The sequence below is a fragment of the Balaenoptera physalus genome, assembly GCF_965194825.1.
Source record: "Balaenoptera physalus genome assembly, chromosome: 17".
Lineage (NCBI taxonomy): Eukaryota > Metazoa > Chordata > Mammalia > Artiodactyla > Balaenopteridae > Balaenoptera > Balaenoptera physalus.
The window spans coordinates 44,463,572-44,484,781 of record NC_138895.1 but is presented as its reverse complement, the minus strand read 5'-3'; the positions used below and the strand labels follow the sequence as shown (position 1 = coordinate 44,484,781).

The 21,210-nt window shown below is 34.7% G+C and overlaps 1 protein-coding gene across 9 annotated transcripts in view; it reads right to left on the bottom strand.

Moving 5' to 3' along the window:
* Nucleotides 1–574: 574 nt before the first annotated feature.
* DPY19L4 (dpy-19 like 4) overlaps nucleotides 575–21,210 on the bottom strand; it is a 59,483-nt gene continuing 38,847 nt past the window's right edge. For 7 of the 9 annotated variants that reach the window (XM_082432707.1, XM_082432711.1, XM_082432712.1 and 4 more), the window contains 8 exons: nucleotides 19,716–19,874; nucleotides 18,634–18,756; nucleotides 13,372–13,492; nucleotides 11,010–11,066; nucleotides 10,208–10,290; nucleotides 7,510–7,642; nucleotides 4,026–4,184; nucleotides 575–2,207 (listed from right to left, as the gene is read on the bottom strand). In XM_082432707.1, coding sequence (XP_082288833.1) covers nucleotides 2,043–2,207; nucleotides 4,026–4,184; nucleotides 7,510–7,642; nucleotides 10,208–10,290; nucleotides 11,010–11,066; nucleotides 13,372–13,492; nucleotides 18,634–18,756; nucleotides 19,716–19,874 — 1,000 coding nt within the window. In that variant the 3' untranslated portion in view covers nucleotides 575–2,042. The remainder of the gene's footprint in view (nucleotides 2,208–4,025; nucleotides 4,185–7,509; nucleotides 7,643–10,207; nucleotides 10,291–11,009; nucleotides 11,067–13,371; nucleotides 13,493–18,633; nucleotides 18,757–19,715; nucleotides 19,875–21,210) is intronic. The other 2 variants (XM_082432708.1, XM_082432709.1) reach the window with 2 other exon arrangements.

Below are 21,210 nucleotides of genomic sequence, written 5' to 3'. Positions count from 1 at the left end.
AAGCAAATAAGCTTATCTTTCATACCCAGTATTATTATTTCTATAATAAAGTTCACATTTTTCTTTTCAACTGATGCTGAGTGAAAAATTCATTATTTAAAAAATTCAATTAAAAACTGATCCAAACCTATTTTATTTAAGAAATAAGTTGACAGAAGCAAAAGCAACTTACTAATATGTCAAAAACAAAAACAAAAAACATACAACAATCAAAACTAATTCAGCATATTTGATCATAAAGTAAATCAATAAAAATTCAATTTCATGCTAGGTAGAAAGTAGGTTGTTCTATTTCCCTTTCAAAATATGCAAGCTGACTTTTAAATTACATTATTTTACATGCTCCCTCTAATTGTAAGTACTACCCTGTGACTATTCACTGTGTACTTAGGTAACTATGGTAGTATTTTTGTAAGGCTTGATGCTAAATACTAGTGACTCACTATTAAGATGTACAGAGAACCTGAAATAACCTGCCTGTAGCTATCTTAATATAATTGTTAAAAGTTATATAAAAACGTGAAATGAGAACCAATAAAACTAATGCACCAGACATATGACACTGCTATCAAACAATTCTTAAGCTCCAAAAGAACAAAACATCTTAGAGCTAATCTAAGAATGCATGTGCTTTTGTACTTTTAAAATATATATTACAGAAAATAAAGAAAATGGAAAGACGTTCCTTTCTAATGTAGTAATTTAGAGTAATGAAACTGAAATTTTTACAGCACTCTAACAAGTGAAAAATTTTTAAATCTGTTCACTTAACAGGTGTATAAGGTAAAACTGAACATGTATCCCATCTTATTAAAATGATACATCCATCCTGAATCTCTTTATAAGGCCAAATTAATCATTTAGAATTTCTTTTAATTAATATTTAAAAATATGAAAACATTTAACTTAAAGGAACATAACAGATTGTAGAACTGTGCTCTGAATTTTATTATAATTGTCATTTTGCTCTTAATATTGAAGATTGTACCATCGTTTCATAAATAATAGCACTTGTGTTTTATCATAAATACACCTCTATGCAGAGGTATGTTGAACAGCATCTGCACATATCTCCAGAAATTGTTGCTCATTTTAGTTGCTCATATTCTCATTCTGATAAAGATTTAATTTTTTACTTAATACTTCAATAGGAAACATGTGAATAGATTATATACTCCATATCCATATTTTTTAAAAGCCTAAACAACATTCTTTTTTTTTTTTCTTATTTTTAAATTTTGAACATTCTTTTAAATGTCTGTTTTAAAAAATACATAGGTAACAAGAGTTACTGTTTTATCATGATTCAATTGGTATCAAATTTATGGGCATAAGTGAAAAAACTAACCACTTGATAGTCATAAAGTGATGAAATGCAATATCATACACTGTATATTACTAAGAAAATGCTCATTTACATAAGCAGCAGATAAGGAGAGCAGTATCATGGAAAATCTGGATATATCTTTATGTATATCCTTAAAAATCACTTTCCTTTATACAATTTCCATTTTAATTTAAATGCCACAAATTTTCAGTGAACATTTAAATTAGTTTTTTATTGTAATATTTCAGTTCTATTATACACCATGAAATACCTTCAGAAACTGCCTTGAGGGAAAGAGTAATTCTTTCCTTCTATTCTATATCACATTAAGTATTTATTAAATGTTATATTTGAGATATATACTCTGACCTTGAACATATTCAAATTCAAGACTAATGTTATGATGGAATGAAGATCTATGAGGAAAATTTTACAATAGTTTAGAAGGTAAAATCTTTAAAGACCATGTAGCAATAAGGAAAACACCTGGCTGGAATGATGCAGAGTGGCAGATTTGACATTTTACCAAAGTACAGTAATGTTTGATCTTCTTCCCCCCAAAGAATTCTAGATCCAGTTAACAGCAGGAGGGGAAAAGCAGCAGCAACACTTCAAACGTCCATACTCTGATTTCCAAAAGACACCACATAGGTAGAAGAAAATTGCATTTTACTTCAGGTGGTATAAGTCTTTGAAATGAAGGCTCTGCTATTTTTCAAGACTGAAAGGATATCACAGTGTTGATTTTATACACAAAGTAGGATCTGTTCCAGTATACTCTAGTGAAGTAATTCACATAAGGAGAATAGTTAATTTTGACCTCATGACAAAATCTTCCATGTTTTGAGTAGGTTATCTTGTCACCTTCTTCACAAACCACCTATCAAACGATATGAAACAAAATATTAAAAAGCTTATTAAGCTTACAGGAGAAATGCAATCAATGTACAAGTGATGATGTTTATATGAAAAAAAATATTATTGCTAAACATGGACTATCTCACATTAGTTAGCAAACATCTCATATTGTTCAGCAAATAAAAGCCTCTTCATAAGAGTTACCATGTCCACTAAATTCTTGAGCTTCCCATTGAGACTGAGAAATCAGTATAAAGTGTTTTCCAATTTTTAAAAGATTTAATCCTAAAATTAAAAGGCTATGTCTCCATAGTCTACTATCATTCCTCTGAAGAACCTTATCATGGAGCCTACCAAGGCTGAGAAATGGACATATACTCTTAATGTATATTCATACTCTTCTCCTTGTGCAGGACTGACTCACATTAGTAAGCAAGTTTCTGTGACTTATCCAGTACAATCCTTTACATTTTCACCTTAACGAGGTTCACTAAGATAGCTTAGCTAGCTTGAAGAGTTTTCTATAATAAAATACTAAATATTATTCTAATGCCTAGGAAAGATGTCAGAGAGTCAACTTTAAGAATAAAAGGATGGATTCGCTTTAAGTCCATGCCAGGCATTACACGAAAGAAGAAGTAACCTGATCTCCAAAATGGAGCAAGAGGGTAGCCAAGAGCAGAAGGAGAAGGCTCTAGACAGCAGATGGCAGTACAGCAGGAATTACTGAATACCTGATGCTTACTAAAGTTCCATTTTGTCTCCAATGAAGCCAAAGACCACAGATATCAAGTGCCAACAGAGAAAATTCAAAATACATGCAGCAGAAAACAGAATAAGTTTATATTATAAGATTAAGGGGTCATGAAGAGAGGGAAAGGTGGAAATCATAAAAACTAATTTCTCGGGACTTCCCTGGAGGTCCAGTGGTTAAGACTCTGTGCTTCCACTGCAGGGGGCATGGGTTCGATCCCTAGTCGGGGAACTAAGATCCCACATGCCGCAGAGCGTGGCCCCCCCCAAAAAAACCAACAAACTAATTTCTCACCTCCAAACTGGTCTGCGATGATTATGACAAAGAGCTAATTAATGAGGAAGGGAAAGAAAAAGTCTTGGCTGCAACCTGAATAGAATATGCACTCCAAACAAGAATGACCTACTGAACTTTGCCTAAGATCCTTCACCCCCAACTTTCCCAGGAGTAAAGGCACCCTTTCCAGTGCCTAATTATCAGATATACAAACACTAATTACCAGATATGCAAACTCCCCTGTCAGTCTTAGTTGCCAGGTATACAGTATATACTGTAGGCTGAGAAGTAAGAAAGCTTGGTAAAATAGCTAAAATCAATGAAAACTTAAGATACAGTTAAATCCTAACAACTAAAGTAGCTCTGAATACACTAATGTTTGTGGATAATAGGGACTCAATGTACAGGACTGTGTCAATTTAGTAAGCAATTTTTCTAGATATGTATCAGATTACAAGAAATTTCTCAACATAAGAATATAACAAAACAAACGGCTGCTCTTTATGTTAAAATAAAATCATCATTCAAAACAAACTATTTTTTGTTTATAAATGTTGAACATGCACAAGTACAGGCAACAAATAAGGAATTGAGATATTGGTAAACTTTTTTTTTTTGCAAAATTGCCCAACTTTTCTTTTGTACATTGAAAAAATAGTTCCAACTACTTTTAATAAGCTCCCCCCACTGTTATATAACTTTTAATTACATTCTTAGTTAAGTTCCAAAAATAAAGCTTGAAGATACTTTTATAGGTTTTAATAAAGTCATTTTTCTCAAAAAAATTTCATTTTCCGAATGGTTACTTACGTGGCCATTTGCAATGTCTAATAAATCTTTAACCCTACAGCCTCTCACGGGTCCCACCTCACTGCAGATAGCATCTTCTACAATTAGGTAATTAGCCTTGTAGGATGTCAGTATTTTATAAATATCCTCAGCAGATCGCTTTGAATAGATTTGATAGATCTGAAAGAATATAATTAAAACAACAACTTTAAAAGACATTTAAAACTTCTGTTTATCAAAATTATACATTAAGCATCTACTACGTTCTTAGTACTATCTGTGGAAAATAATGATATTCACTTGATTCCTTCCCTCAGGAAGCTTATATTCATCTGCTATTGGCCACTTGTGTATCTTCTTTTGAGAAAGGTCCATTCAAGTCCTTTGCCCATTTTTCCCCAGTTTTATTGAGATATAATTGACATATAACATTGTGTAAGTTTAAGGTGTACAACATGTTTATTTGATATGCTCATATGTTGCAAAATGATTAGCACCATGACTTTAGCTAACACCTGCATCATGTTACATAATTGCCGTTTCTTTTTTGTGGGGAAAACATCTAAGATCTACTCTCAGCAACTTTCGAATATATAATACGGTGTTATTAACTATAATCACCATGCTGTACATTAGATCCCTAGAGTTTATTCATCTTATAACTAGAAGTTTGTACTCTTTCACCAACATCTCATTTCTCCAACCCTCCCAACCCCTGGCAACCACAACTCTTCTGTTTCTATGAGTTCAGCCTTTTTAGATTCCATATATAAGTGATATCATAGAGTATTTGTCTTTTTCTATCTGACTTACCTCACTTAGCGTAATGCCCTCAAGGTTCATCCACGTTGTTGCAAATGGCCTTTGTCCATTTTTTTAATTGGGTTGTCTTTTTATTATTGAGTTGTAATCGTTCCATTACTTTTTTTTATTACCATGTATCATAGTATTTTATACTCATTTTATACATGAGATAAAGTCAGTGTTGTTAAAAATAATTTGACCCTTGTCACAAATACTGAAAGAACAGGGATGCATGCTTAAAACTCATGTCTTGATTACGTGGTGTTCTTCATTACAATTTTGCTGACCTTATTAGATAATAAACTTTGGATCTTATCAGATAATACGTTTTTCAGGTTTTCTGAAATGTTAACCTTGGATAACCACAAAAGTTAGGCCAGAAGTATCATATACTGTTTGTTATGAAAATACTGAGATTTGCAACCTAGATTGGACAAGATTCCAGTCTATCTGCAGAATATTCAGCAGCTGCTTACTACATGTTATGGTTGCTGTCTATTCAGCAACTTTAGGTCCAATGTCCATTGAGGTGCTAGAGATACTCATTCTGTGGAACACAGAATGTTAATAAATCAAGAGGAAGTTTCTCACTCACTTCACTTTGTTAAATAAGTTCATGTGAATGGTTCTATCTTATCCACCTTATACTTATTTATAGTTTTTTATATATATTTTTACTTATTTTTAAGTTTGGGGAAACTGTAACATACTACTGGGGCATATAAAAAACACCTCTATGCAATGACAATAACATTACTGTTAGACTAGAGTGAGGTTTCTCAACCTCAACGCTATCGACATTCTGGGCCAGGTAATTCTTTGTCAGGACAGAATGGAGGCTGTTCTGTACACTGGAGGATGTTTAAGAGTATCCCTGGTCTCTACCCACTAGGTGTCTGTAGAACCCCTCCCCTAGCTGTGACAACCAAAAGTGTCTCCAGACATTGCCAAATGTCCCCTGGGAGCACCATCTTCCCAGGTTTGAGAATCGCTGGCCTATAATCACTGATTATAAAGATTAGTCACATGTTATGAATTATAGACAGTGTCTAATTCAAATGGTATGGTCTCACTTATGGAGTTCAATTTGAATTTTATTTTAACAAAAAATTTATTCAGTACTTGCTATGTACTAGACACCATATAGAAAGACCAAGATTTGAAAAAAAAATGGTTCCTATTCTCACAGCCAAGTCACATAAAACTAAAAACTCTAAAATGTTTAAATTTAATTAGAACCTAATTAGAACTCTGACCTAATTATAAGTGATTCTGAAATTCTATATTAGGACAAAGACCAATCAAAAGACAACAAAGAAAACAAAGCCATGTCAGAGTCTGTTGGTTTAAATCCACAAAAAGTAAAGTTTAGGAATATGCAGTAGTGTATCTTCTAAGCAACAATACCTTTTCAACCGCAGCAAATACTAATCAGAGGCAGCTGTTGCCTCTCAGGTAAATCACTGCGAGGTAGATCTCCCCGTCTCTGACCTCTCCCCTGCTTCAACTGTTCCCTGACCTTAATTAACTCTAAAACAGATCTAAGGTTCCACTCCTGGGCTTATGAAAGGTCTTTGATGACTCCCAAATGCCTCCAGGGCAAGTCTAAATTCTTAAGCATGACCTTCCAGGTCCTCCAGAATTTGGCCTTATTTTATTTTCCAGTTTCATGGCCAAACAAATTTCAAGGCTCATGTGACTTTTTTAACCTGGAATCACTGTATTCTTTTTCCAAACAAGTTTCTAGTCATCCTTCAAAGCCCAGATCAAGCAAATGCCCTTTATGAAGACTTGGATTTTTGTAGGCAGAACTGACTGCTCCTGCTTTTGAACTCCTCTCTACTTTCTGTGGTTATATGTGAATGTGTGTGCACACATACAATTATAATTTAATAGTACATATTAATACTAGCTAACATTTTAATTTTACTGTTTCAGGCATAGTGCATTATCTTATTTAATTCTCACAACTAGGAGGTAAGAACTATTATTACTTCCAGATTCAGAAACTTGCTCAAGGTCATAAAGTTTAGAGTCTAACCTTTGTATTAGAGTCTAACTTCTATACTGCTATACTTCCTCCTTAGCTTAGAGTATACTTAAAAACTATATGAAATTCTCTCCAACTGAAAAACAGAATATTTAGAACTCAGGTTCAGTTGGTCATTACCTTCAGATATGAAGTTACCATTTAAATCCATACCAAACATTCAAAATAATACATTCTCTGAACAAGAAGCAATTAGATACCACACTAATGTTATACTAAGTTATTAATAATAGCCCATAATGAAAAATAAATCAGTGTTTTATAAGCAATAATAGAATTTTGGCTTGGAAATACAAAGTATATAAAGACATTAACTAAAAGCCTTCCTTCAATAATTTGATTGAGAACAATGATATTCTCAAAAGAATGCTTCCCTTTATAAAATATTACACATCAGTCCCTTGAAACCTTGTGGGAAATGAAATGTTTCTCCTAGAAACATATCCATACTTTCCATAAAACAAAGAACTTCATATTCTAATGTTGGCCTCTCGATTAAATGTATTATACAGCTTTTTTAAAACTAAAGCTAATTAACTCTTCTAAAATTGTCTGGATTTTCCTAGCTAACCAGGAACATATGCATCATTACAGAACTATACTAAGGAGTCATATAAAAATGATCCAAATGTAGAATCTAAAATGCCTTACATTTTCATTTCTCTTGAGAAGATCATCATCATTGTAAAGAGGCAAGCTTGTCACCATCCATCCAGTGCATAATTTAATCACACCCATTAACTGTGGACTTCCTGCAAAAACAGCTGCAACTGGAGCTTGCCTTCTGCAAAGAACCATAAATATTCACACACTGAAAAGGTAAGTATACTATTTAGATCACTGATTTATATCAATTCTGAAATACCAAGCAACTTAAAATGTATTGCACACTTAAGTTTCAATGTCAGTTTTCATTTCATTTAATTTTTGGATTTATTAAAAAAAAACTGAGCATCTATTATGTGCCAGAAACTTTTCAGAGTGCTAAAGATAAATAAATATTTAAAAAAGAGAGGTGGGAGGACAAGGTCCCTGCTTTGAAGAGGGAGCAGGGGAAGAGGATAAACATATAGGTCAGGTGGTAATAATGCTATTAAAAAATAATGCAGGGTAATGGGAGTGACAATTCAATGCTGATACTGTGAATTCTCAAATTCATCTTTGGCAAATATTAACCACCAGAACCCAACTCCTTCCAGATCCATCTATCCTCCTGCTCCTTCCCTACCTTTACCCATATGTCTATCTCCAGATAACACATGAAGGACTTCCCTACTCTAAATCATAATCCAAAGTCCCAGATAGATGCCACTCACAAGACAGGTCCCAAAGGGCTGCTCTTATGTCCTGACTTATTTATTACCTCCCTGTATTCAACATTCAGCATCTACCTACTATGTGCTAGTGATATTGTCAAGCTATGAAAATAAAGAGACAGCACACAGCCACTGTCCTCAAGGAGCCCCCAGTAATGGGGAAACAAAAATGAAACAGAAAAATCACAACACAGTGACATAAATGTCCAATCATTTGATGTAAAAGGTCCAATGTTTAGGCCTTTGCTGTTTTTGAAAATACTGTGGTAAATCACACACAAAAAATGTGACTTTCTCTTTTGTTAATGACAACACAAGGTTATATAATCAGTGTTCCACAAAGGTAAATACAATTCACAAAAAAGTATTAATAGGCAGTAGTTAAGGATGATCTAAAAAAATAATTTTTATACATACAAGAGGTGTCATTATAATAAGAAGAACTTATAATAAGACCTATCATTCTCATTTCTATATACCTATTCTATAAACCTATTCCTCATTTCTAGAAACATTTTTTGCCTTTTTTCCCCTAGTATCCTGGCCTTTTCTGAGAGTGTTTCATTCCTTTTTCAAGTTTTAGTTTCTTCTTCTATGTGTTTAAAAATTTTCAAACTATTTCATAGTCTCTATCCATAGGGTAGACTGGTTGGAAAAATGGTTACAATGATTCTTTTCTACAGATATGCTCTTGGAGGAAACACTGGTCTTTGTCATATGACTTGTTTTGGCCAATAGGACAACAGCAAACATAATTTGAGCAGAGACTTAAAACATGCTTGACCTTGCGACTTGTCCTCTCTTGCTGCTCTTGGGAACTCGACAACCACCACCTTACGAATGAGCCCAGTCTCACCTGGGCTGGATAATGAGAAGCATGTGGCTAAGTCAACTCCATGATCTCAGCTGACACCTACCCAGTCTAGACATGTGAGAAAGGCCATGCCAGACTATCCAGTCCCAGATGAGCTGGCCCAGACCAGAAGAATCCTACCAATTGCTTCTACTCAGCTGACCACTGAAATGGTGCAAAATAACAAATGTTTATTGTTTGTACGCCACTAAGTTCTGTGGTAGTCCACTGTGCAGCAAAAACTGACACAAGCAAATTTTATTATCAGAAGTTGCTAGACGTCTACTTCTATTGCTTATCACAACCGACAACTGATTCTTGCTGTGTTGAACTGTTTCTTCATGTGTTTTGTAACTTTAGAGTTTATCTTCATGAAGCTTTATTTGCGAAATCCTGGGTAGCCTGGGTTGAGGATTATATCAGGCACTCCAGACCATCCCAGACCACTTTTTATGCTAATCTCTTGATATAGGGTTTCCTGGATTAGACAAGTATAATTTCAAACTACAAACATGTGAATTCAGATGCATTGCTACAAATTCAGGAGAGACACTTTATTTCTGACCAAGAGCTGAAACCAAGGAAGACGTGCTTTCTTATCATCTTTCTCTACCACTTGATGGCTATTTTGTGATAGTCCATCCTCTCACTGATAGTGTAGCCCTTTGAGGGTCCCTTAGTTATATATGTATGTTAGGGGAGGGAACGAGGTGTTTCAATTAAAATTCCCAGCTTCTATAGTCCCAAGAGCACATCTCCTGTCGTATTAAAATCTGCATGAGTGTTAAAATTAAAATTAAAAATCTTGTTAACCTTGGTTATCAAGACTAGAAATCCACCGCTCATTCATCTCCAACTCCGGTTAAAAGAAGCATCTCTTGACTATCTAAATAAAAGAACATTGGTTCCTTTTTATTCCACATTTCTAGATGTTTAACAGCTAGAGTTTCATATCTAAAACTTATCAATACTATATTTTGATGGAAATGAGTTCAATTAGAAAATTAGAATTGTATGTCTAAATGAAAACTAAATATCCCTAAAAATACAGGGTAAAATCCCTGAGATTTATGAGAAGAACTTGGAAAAGGATTAATTTATTATTTCCCCTGAATCCACTAAATAGCATCCAATGATTAATTAATAGCTTAACAACAGTCTTGGGCAGTTCAGTTCTTACTTTATCCAGGTCATAAGTTCCACCGTATCTGGGTCATAAAATTCTTGTAGTTCCATTAATTCTGTCATTAATCTTGGAAAAAACTAAAATACAAAACAAAATCCCCAAAACCTGTAAGTATTTAGAAAGTTTAAAACTGTTTCAGAGTACTTCCAAAGACTACGAGGCCAACTTACGACAAACAATGTTACAACACAGTTCTCACACAGAAAATGGCAAGGATTGCTTTACTTTCCTTCAGTTTCCTGCTAGTTCTTCTCAGCCCGAATAATCTACTGTGTGGTTAATTCACTGCCTACGCTCAATACATAATTTTATCCACCAAACAAGTAATCATCAGTTGTATCTTTCATGCACATGCACACTGAATAAATAAGTAAGCAAACAAATAAATTTCAGATCAAGTCAAATAATTCACAGGTTTACTGACAATTAATTTCATGTTACATTACGATAAGCCAAAGAGTTTACATTATTTTATAAATATTTAAATTGGGGGATTGCCAAAATACTTTTTACTATTTACTTATAAATACCATTTATTCAGCCATTTCCTTTGTCAATTATAAACTGAAATAATACCAGTATTAGACTACAGAAAATTGCATCAGATGGCATTGTAAAAATGTTTTACCTCTTCTATCATGTTCCTTTTGGTAGAAGAGTACGTATTATTAAGTATATCACGCTTTATTTTGTTAGAATACTGTTCCAATATAAGTATCCTACACACACATATAAATTTATCACTACCTTATAGATAACATATATTTTCATCTTATGAAAAATCTAATTTTCTTACCTCTTTCCATAAGCTGAGACCTATTATAGTAGGGACAGCCATGCTCAGAATAAGAGCCTAAAATGTTAAAGCAAAAAGGGTTATGGATAAATACATTTCAGAATGTACTACAGAGGCACTGACTCTATGACCAATCAAATATTCTTACAGTTATAACAATTTCAGTCAGAGAAATTGGAGTCAGCATGGAACCTAGTACACAGAGTGAGATGGGTAAAGAATAATAAATTTTATATCAAGCTGGAGACAAAGTGAGAAATACATATTTGCAATATAAATTTAAGGCAGAACATAAAAAGGGTAATGCACATCACAATATTTAAAATAGTAAGTCAATATTTGACAATTTTTCCAGGAATTTAACTTATGAAGAGCTTACAAAAAACATTGAACTGCTATGAAAATAGCTAACAACAACAACAAAAAGACAATGAATTAACACAGGAAAAATAGCCAATATACATCAATATACTACTATGCTAAGATAAGAATGCATAAAATCCTCCGGAAAAAAGACTGGCAAAACACAACATGACTATCATTAATTTATCATCTTCCTACCAAAACCTGTTCTCTTCCTATTGTCCTATGTCTATTGGTGACCCCACAATCCAGTAACACAAACCCAAAACCTAAGAAACATCTATGATTTCTCCCTATTCTTCATTCTCCCATACTTAATGAGGCACCAAATCTTATTACTCTTCTATTTTTTTCACTTCAGTGTAGTACAGTATTAAGTAAATGGGCTTTGGAGCTAGAAGAACCCGGGTGTGAATCATGGTTCTTACACTTACAAGTTATGTGATCTTGGGTGAGTTATTTAACCACTTTATGCCTTAGTTTGTTTGTCTATAAAATACAGATAATAAAACTTAACTAAGTCTTTGTAAGCTTTGAATAGCATGTGAAATGCTTCAAACAGTACCTGACACATAGTGAGCTCTCAAAACAATTGAAGTTTTTATCGTTTCCATCCTCCATGGCCTGTACCTGGGTGACAGTCCCCTTCCTGATTCCAGTCTCTCACCCTTAAGCCTATCCTTCACAAAACTATAAGGGTGAGCTGAGAGAAAATGTAAGGCTGACTCTCTCCCGCCCTTGCATAAACATGTCAATGTCTTCCAACTGCCTGTGGGATAACACCAAGCACGACAGGACACTCAAAGGCCTCGATGACCTTACCCTCCTAGACCTCTCCAGTCTCATTTCTTGACCACTCTTACCTCACATTTTATGTGCCAACAAAACTAAATATATTGTGCTTTTTCTTTACCTCTGTTTTTATTCCCTTTGAATACATCAAACAGAATAAAAGGGAATCCCTAAAAAAACTGAATTAATTAGCCCTTCTCTGTTCCAACAGCACCCTATCAACACTTCTTATCTGTTTTTATGACTGGGAGACTGTAATCCACCTGATGAAATTAATCTCTTTGTTTTCTCTTTTTTTTTTTTTGTTTGGCCGCACCACAGGGCATGCAGGATCTTAGTTCCCCAACCAGGGATCGAACCTGTGCCCCCCTGCAGTGGAGGCGCAGAGTCCTAACCACTGGACTGCCAGGGAATTCCCCTAATCATGTTTTATTTATCTTTTTATTGCAAGCACATTACACATAGCAGGCACAGTGTAAATGTTCCATTCTCACTGAAAACATACCATAGTTCTAAATCAAACTGAGAAAAATATTATCAAAATTAATTTTTGAAAGCCTCTCACATTGATTCACTTATATTTTTACCTTCTATTTTTTAAGTAGTCTGCATTGAAACACACTACTTTTACAATCAGAAATTATTAAAAAATGTTTTCCATAGAATCTTTTTTTCTACCTATAAATCATAATGCGATTTACTCATGCTATTATTTTTCATAAATTTATTTATTTAATTTATTTATTTTTGGCTGTGTTGGGTCTTCATTGGTGCACGCAGGCTTTCTCTTTCACGCGGGTGAGTGGGGGCTACTCTTAGTTGTGGTGCGCGGGCTTCTCATTACGGTGGCTTCTCCAGTTGCGGAGCACGGGCTCTAGGCGCGCAGGCTTCAATAGTTGCAGCAGGCGGGCTCAGTAGTTGTGGCTTGTGTGATTCAGTAGTTGTGGCATGCAGGCTCAGTAGTTGTGGCTCATGGGCTCTAGAGCGCAGGCTCAGTAGTTGTGGTGCACGGGCTTAGTTGCTCCACAGCATGTGAGATCTTCCCGGACCAGGGCTCGAACCCGTGTCCCCTGCATTGGCAGGAGGATTCTTAACCACTGCACCACCAGGGAAGCCCTACTCATGCTATTTTAATTGTATTCATGTGGTTCCCATTTATATAGTTCAAAGAGAAACAAGAACTTAACACAAAATAACAATGACTCACCAACAATACTGGGTGTACAGTTCGTAATCGAAGCCACCTGAAAAGTGTCATCCAAAGTTCAGGAGAACATACACCAAATGCTGCTAACATGCACACATAAGGAGTCCAGAGGTATTTCAAGCTGGAAAAGACAAAAAGAGTCATACATGAGCTATCTTATAAACATCATTATTATGTGATTTCTCTTTTGAGTTCTTTCCTAATACTCATGAAAATACCACAATGTAGAAGGAGAAAGAAAAAGCTTAGCCTCTAATTTTCAGCAACATATTGTTACTCACTTCTTAAATAATCAAGAGACATGTGGGTTACTAAAATGAGGATAAAATAAGACATTAATATAGATGAGGTGTAGTAAAATTGTACTGTTGGAGAGAATATAAACTGTTATACTTTTTCAGAAGGCAATTTGGCAGAACCTATAAAAATTCTAAATACCCCAAGACAATCCCATTTCTAGTAATCTAGCCTACAGATATATTAGCATAAATGTATAAAGATATACATGTGGGGTTTTAACTGCAGTATGTTGTTTTAATTGCAAAAAAAAAAAGAAACCTAACTATCCTTCAACAGGTACTGATTAAATAATAAATCCTTATGAAAAACAAAAAAGCAAACTGCAAAATTTTATGTATACTGTTACCCTAGTTTTTTGGTGGTTTTTTTCCTAATGTACATATATGCAGTATAGCCAAAAAATAACATCTGAAAAGATATTGCTGACAGTTGTGACCTCTGAGGACTGGGATGGAAGGATTTTCATTTTTTACTTCATACATATCTATATTATCTGGGTTTGTTACACAATCTGCATTATTACTTTTGAGATTAATTTTTTAAAAACAGGATTGAAAAATTGGGGCCCTTAACTTAAAAAGATTAAAAATCCAGGTGTACAGAAAAATGAACTTGTGCAAATAAAAGGCAGGACCTTACGTTAAGTTGTAACTTGTAGAGGAAACAAAAGAAACCCATCACCCTAGGTGATGGTAAAAGCTGAAGACAGAAGAGGAAGAGTTTAGAAAAATTTGTGGATGTCATTGCTTCACACAGATTATCAAGGAAAAATAACAGCTCAGAAGATAACTTTTGTAGTTAAGACTAAGGAAACAATAAGATCCTTCTAAGATATATTCTTTGATGACAAACTCAAAAGAGACTAGAAGAATATGAGGCCAGAGTATAAATGTGAACTATTTTGGTTTTATAAAAGAGCAGAGCTATGAAATGGGGAAAACAAAGTAACATTCATCTAATAAAAATTTATTGATCATACACTTCAGGGTGACCAAAGTACTAGAGAGGAAAAAAGAAAAACAAGACATGGCTACAGCCCTCAAGGAGGGCTTTATTAAGATGGAATAAAACTGAACACATGGGAAACAATTAGAAAATAAGTATAAAAAAATTTATATAAGGTCTAGGGTGATATGAAAGCAAAAGGACCAATTTGAGAATGTACTTAAGGTTTAAAACAATGAATACTGAATCAGGCTTTGAGAGAAGTAGTTGGATGTATATAGAATACATGTTGCTAAGACAGAGGAACTGCATTCGTTTCCTCTGGTTAACCAGTATCTCCTCCAACCAATAACTTCCCCATTTCAGAAAATACCAAACCTATTTTTCCAGTCAGCCAGAAACAATACTAGAGTCTGCTTTATAACTCCAGGAGAGACTACTCACATTGAACTACATGTATATGACATCCCTTGGAACACAAGCTCTCTGCTCTAGACATTGCACCATTGTGCCAATCCACTGATTTCTTCGTATCCAACCCCTCCTTACCATTTTATTTCAATAGCCAGCTAATTAACATCTCAACTTTTAAATTCTCTTCCAATTCAACCAAATGCCAGATGAATCTTTTTCAAACATAACTATGAGAAGACATGTTCTGTTCAAAAATCTTTAGTTTCCCAATACCTACAGAAATAAATGAAAACTCACCCAAATGGTTTTCAGGGCCCTCTAAAATATGGTCCTGACATACCTTTTCAGTTTTTTCTCGTACTACTTCCCTAAATGATTAGAGTTCCAGCCAGAGTTTGCAGAACAATCTCAGTGTTTCCATTCCATAATGCACACAAGTTTCTCCCTCCTGGTAAAACTGCACCCCTCTCTAGTTGCTGCCTTAGCCTCTGATTCCCTTTATAGCCAGACTTCTTGAAGTCTACACTCATCTCTCTTTCCTCACTGTCTTTTCTCTCTGATCATATCCTTTAAAAACTCTTCCTTTGGCTTCTGAATTGCAACTCTTCCTAGGATCCCTCCACCACAGTCCCTGCTACTCCTTATTTAGTTTCCAATTCCCAAATATCTTAGTTTTGGCCCCTTTACTCCATCTCCGTTGCTACTCACTTCTAGATACTACTATGATACCTTCTTCACTGGTTTATCTTCCTCTAATCTTGTTTTCCTCAAACCTTTCTCAATCATTGCTGCCAGACAGATTTTCCCTAAAAAAGTAAAGTTGATGATGTCAAATTTCTGCTTAAAACACTTGATCTGTTCCCTGCTTATTTTTCCAGACATGTCTCGCTATTTCCCTCACATTCATCCCATAGTATTGGTTCCCAAAAAATACTTCTTTTTCCCAGATTATTATACACACACACACACATACACACACACACAGGCACATGAGAAAACTGACAGCCTGGCCAATCTCTATCTCTCAAGACTGTGGCCCTGTTTAGAAAATCTCCCTTAAGCTGATTTCCCCTACCTACTTTCCACAAGTGAGTTAGTACCTCTCCTCTGGATGACCAAAGCACCCTCTGTATACCTTTCGCATAGTATTTTACTTTGTTCTAGCTCTTGGTTTACTTATCTAGAATAGGAACTCTTTGAAAAGATTCAAAAAGACTAGATTTCATATCTCTCTAATCCCTACTGCCTACCTGGTAGAGTGCCGGGCACCTCCTAGGGGACCATGCAAGTTATCTGCATGAATAGATGATCATGTCTTAGAGGTCTAGTGAGTAAATTAGAGAATTAAGGACCAATGATAGAATAATGCAGATTACATGTTCAAAAAAGGGATCTTGAACTTAAAATGGCAGATCCAACAATGAAGAATGGTGGGAATAACAAAAAGTTCTTTTTCAGAGGGAAATAAAACTGGGGAAGGAGGGGAAAAAGGTAAACCATGCTCCAAAATTCTAGTACTACAAGGCAACAAGATGAGACTCAAACCCTGAATCACTTAAAATATTCATGGATTAACACACTTCTTCATCCTATTTAGGCACTATGGATTGCTAACTATTAGAGTGAACCTTATTCTCACTTCAAGTTTCCATAGAGATACCCCCTAGTCATGGGTTTGGCAGTCTGATAAAGTCTGTGGACCCCTTATAAGAAAACATTTCTAAATGCATAAAATACATGGGCTTACAAAGGAAACCAATTATACTGAAATACTGATATCAAATAATAAAATTTGTATTTGTAATACAGCAATATTTGTACTTGTTTATTAATACATTAAATGCAGGTCTAATAATTACTATAATTTTGAAGTAGTGATGTATATAAACAATAGTCAAGATACCTGTAAAAAACCAATACAATGAGAAAATAACTATGCTTCGTGCTGGTGAAAGCACCACGGGTACTGCTAAAATGACTGTGATTCTGTATCTGTATTCGTAATTAAAGGAAACTTAAATCTTATACTATATCAATAGTCTTCACCTCTCCCTGCTTTCATCCCCCTCCCTATATTTCAGAGCCTTAACTGCTCCTCCTCATGGCAGCAATTTATCTGATCTGTGAGTGTGAGGTGACACACAGTTGAGCATGCTCAACCAACACTTATAGGCTTTTACATTTTGGATCTTCCTTTTGCAGCATGGGTGTATATAGGTGCAGCAGGCTTACCAAGGCTCTGGCCATTCAAGAGGGAAGGCCTGAAATTTAAGGACTACACTCAGTTTGGGGTGGAAGATATTCGAAGGCCTTTTGGTCACACATAAAAAAGAGTTCTCCAATGCAACTTTTATCAGAATCAGAATCATTCAGATGACCAAAATATATTTCTCATATATATTTGGTTTTTGACCACGGGTTTCTGGCTCACAACACCCAAAACCCTTGGAATTTCCTAAGTGCTGAGAGCTTAAATGTATCTTTTATTATGTTAATGAGGTGACTTTCAGAAAGCAGCTAAGAATGGGGACTGGTTGCCAGTGGAGCCAACCAGGCGATGAGAGGAGGGCTGGAACCTTCAGTCCTACCCCCTAGACCTCTGGGGAGGGGAGAGGCTGGAGGCTGAGTTCAATCACCAATGGCCAATGATTTCATCAATCGTGCCTATGTAATGAAGCCTCCATAAAACCCCAAAAGTACAGGGTTCAGAGAGCTTCCCGGTTGGTGAACATGTAGGGATTTCTCTCTCCTGGAGAGAGCATGGGAGCTCCAGCCCTTTCCCCATACCTTGCCCTATGAACCTCTTCCATGTGGCTGTTCCTGATTTATATCCTTTGATAATAAACCAGTAATCTAGTAAGTAAAATGTTTCTCTGAGTTCTGTGAGCTGCTCTATCAAATTAATCAAACCTGAGGAGGGTGTCTTGGGAACCTCTGATCTATAGCCAGTTCACCAGAAACACAGGTGACAACCTGGACTTGTAACTGGTTGTCTGAAGAGGTAGCAGGGGAGTCTTGTTGGACTGAACCCAAGCCTGTGGATTCTGACGGTACTTCTGGCAGATAGTGTCAAAATTGAGTTGAACTGTAGGATACCCAACTGGTGTCCAGAGAATTATTTGTTGGTATGAAGAAACCTCCTCCCCACTTTGAAATTGGGTGCTCAGAACCATTTTATACTCCTATGTCTTATTTCTCATCTGAGTCAAACCTCAAAGAAAAGGGCATACTGAACCCTCACCCTCATAACACCATTTACCTCTCCTTTGCTTATCAAAGTTATAATTTTATTTTTGTGTGGTTAGCATCTGTCACCTTCATTAGACCATAAGTTACATAAGGTTAGAGATTCTTGTCCACCACTGTACCCCCAGCACCTAGCACAATGCCTGGCCCTTGGAAAACATTCAATAGTTTTTGAACACATAAATTAATAAGTAAATATCGGTTCATTGTACTATAAACACCTCTCTAAACTCCAGTTAGATTAAGGTTTTTTTGAGTTTTTATAGTGTTTTATAAATGTGTTCTTGAAAGTATCCACTAACTACCATTAGAAAGGACAATTCTTTGTAAAAACAAATGGCTCAAATATACACTTACCCTTCTATAATCATTGCAAGAGAGCCCAATAAAATAGTGTGAATCACGTGATAAATTATTTCTGGCCTTTCTCCAATTTGTCCATCTTCAAGCGTAACAGTTTCTTTCAGGGACTTACCACTACTGAAAGAAATGTGTTTTTTACTACTTCGAAAATATTTATTTGAAAAATCAAAGATCTTTAATATCTTCATAAAAAAAATACAGGTAGTTCTTAAAATTTGAAAGTATATTCTTCTGGTCAAATACCTAACTTACATATCTCCAAGTCTTTGAAAATGGCTTTTGAAACTTGAAGACAATTGCCTCAATAAAGACTAAACATGAAAGTTCAGGAAATATAATAAAAAAGATACACAGGTTCCTTTTCTAAGATGAATTATCACTAAACTAGTGATTGCTAAATCAATATAGTTAAATAATAATTTGAATTACTAAGTTCTCAAAATTAAGATACTACACACAACCTCCTTTCAAGCTTGATAAAAATATTTTTAAATAGTCAAACTTTATAATTTAAAATCACTTATACTACTAGTTTCATGTAAGTAGAAAAAATTATGCTTACAGTACGTAAAAAATCTGAGTAAATTAGTGAATGAGTCTGTAAAAGTTTAACTGATTATTTAAATATTATGCCTGCATTAAAAATGGACATTACAAAAAAAAAATAAAAAATAAAAATAAAAAAATGGACATTACAGGGACTTCCCTAGTGGTCCAGTGGGTAAGACTCCACACTCCCAATGCTGGGGGGCTGGGTTCGATCCCTGCTCAGGGAACTAGATCCCGCATGCATGCCGCAACTAAGAAGTCCGCATGCCGCAACTAAGGATTCCATGTGCTGCAACTAAAACCCGGCACTGCCTAAATAAATAAATATGGATATTACATATTTAGATGTATAAGCTTAAATTTGAATTTTATCTAGTTAACTTATAATGATATTTTACACACTGATAAAGAGAGAATTCAATTAGAAACTCTAAAACACACAAATATTGGAAGGATATTAAAAATAAGTTTTATATATTTCTATAATTTATTAGTTAGGAATATGATTGGTTCTCCCAGGTACTTACTTAATTCTCCTAAAAATAACTTGAATCATAGAAAGAAAACAAGTAATTAACACTAAAATATAGAAAGGTAATAAAGAAGACTGTGTCAATCGCAAAAAAAATTCTTGAGATGGTGCCTGAAGGGATTCTTGACATAGGAGCCAATTCATTGTAAAATTCCTACAGAAAACAAAAGCATGATATTAAAATCACAGATGTTTTAAAGTACTGAACTTAAAATTATTTTTTTCATCTCAGTAAAAACTAAGACAAAACTAAACACATTTCCTAAATCCATTAACTTACAACAGCAAGGTCATACCCTTTATAAATGAAAATAATAGCATTAGTAACCCTCCTCAACAAACTGCCCTAATAAATTTAAAACTACTACTTTTTTATGATCCAGCAATGTGACCATCTCTAGAACCCAATACAGTTTTAGGGGAGTTTTACTTTCTATTTTTACCTGGAAGATAACAAAAAAATTCAACTGTCTAACCTCTAAAAGCACTGTCCAGTATGATAGCCACTAGCTACATGTAGCTAATAGCACATGAAATGTGGCCAGTGCAAATGGAGATAGTCTTTAAAGCACAAAATACACCCTGGACTTCAAAGATAAAAAAAGCATGAAAAAAGGAATTTAAAAAATACAAAATATATCTCAATCATTTTATATTGTTTACACATTAAAATAATATTTTTAATATGTTGGATTAAATAAAGTACGTTATTGAAATTCAATTCACTTGTTTCTTTTTACTTTTTTTAATGCAACTACTAGAAAATTAGGTATGCAACTAATGTCATATTGTTATTGGACAGCCCTGTTTTATATTGATAAATGTAACTCGACTAGGACCCATTTTAAAAAGAGGTATCTAATTATTAAGACAGAAATCGTAAAATTTGAAATGTAAGTTTTTTGAGCTATAAGAGCCCAGATAAACTTTTTTTTTTTAACCCACACTAAATATAATTAACAAGCCTCCTAGTTATACGTAGATTTATCTGCATTCTCACTCCCAATCCATCTTCAACCTCCATTTAATCCTGAAATACCTAGCCCTGGGGGAGGAGGTAAGCGATGGAATGATGTTCAGGAGTGCTCACGGATAGACTGAGAATGCTTCATAAATCACTGGGTTTAAACTAAAAGGTCAAAGTTTCACAATGTGCCAAACAGCTATACAACTGTATCAAAGAGGCTGCCATCAAAATATTTTGTACCTAGGACGAAAGCACTTTTTAAAAAAATCTGCCTACTAAAGTAACTAATTCTATAAGGTCTAATTCAAATTCCAATTTAATGATATTCTTTCCATAACCCCAGTCTCAATCCTTCCTTCCCCATATTCCCATGGTAATTTAATTATCCCTTTATTATAGTGCTTAACGCAATCTGCTATGTGTTAGATTGCAGTCATTTTTGTATCCCCCAGAGTACCTGGCCCAGTACCTTGCACATTAAATAAATATTTATTAACACTTCTTTACTGATTCTTAGAAGTCC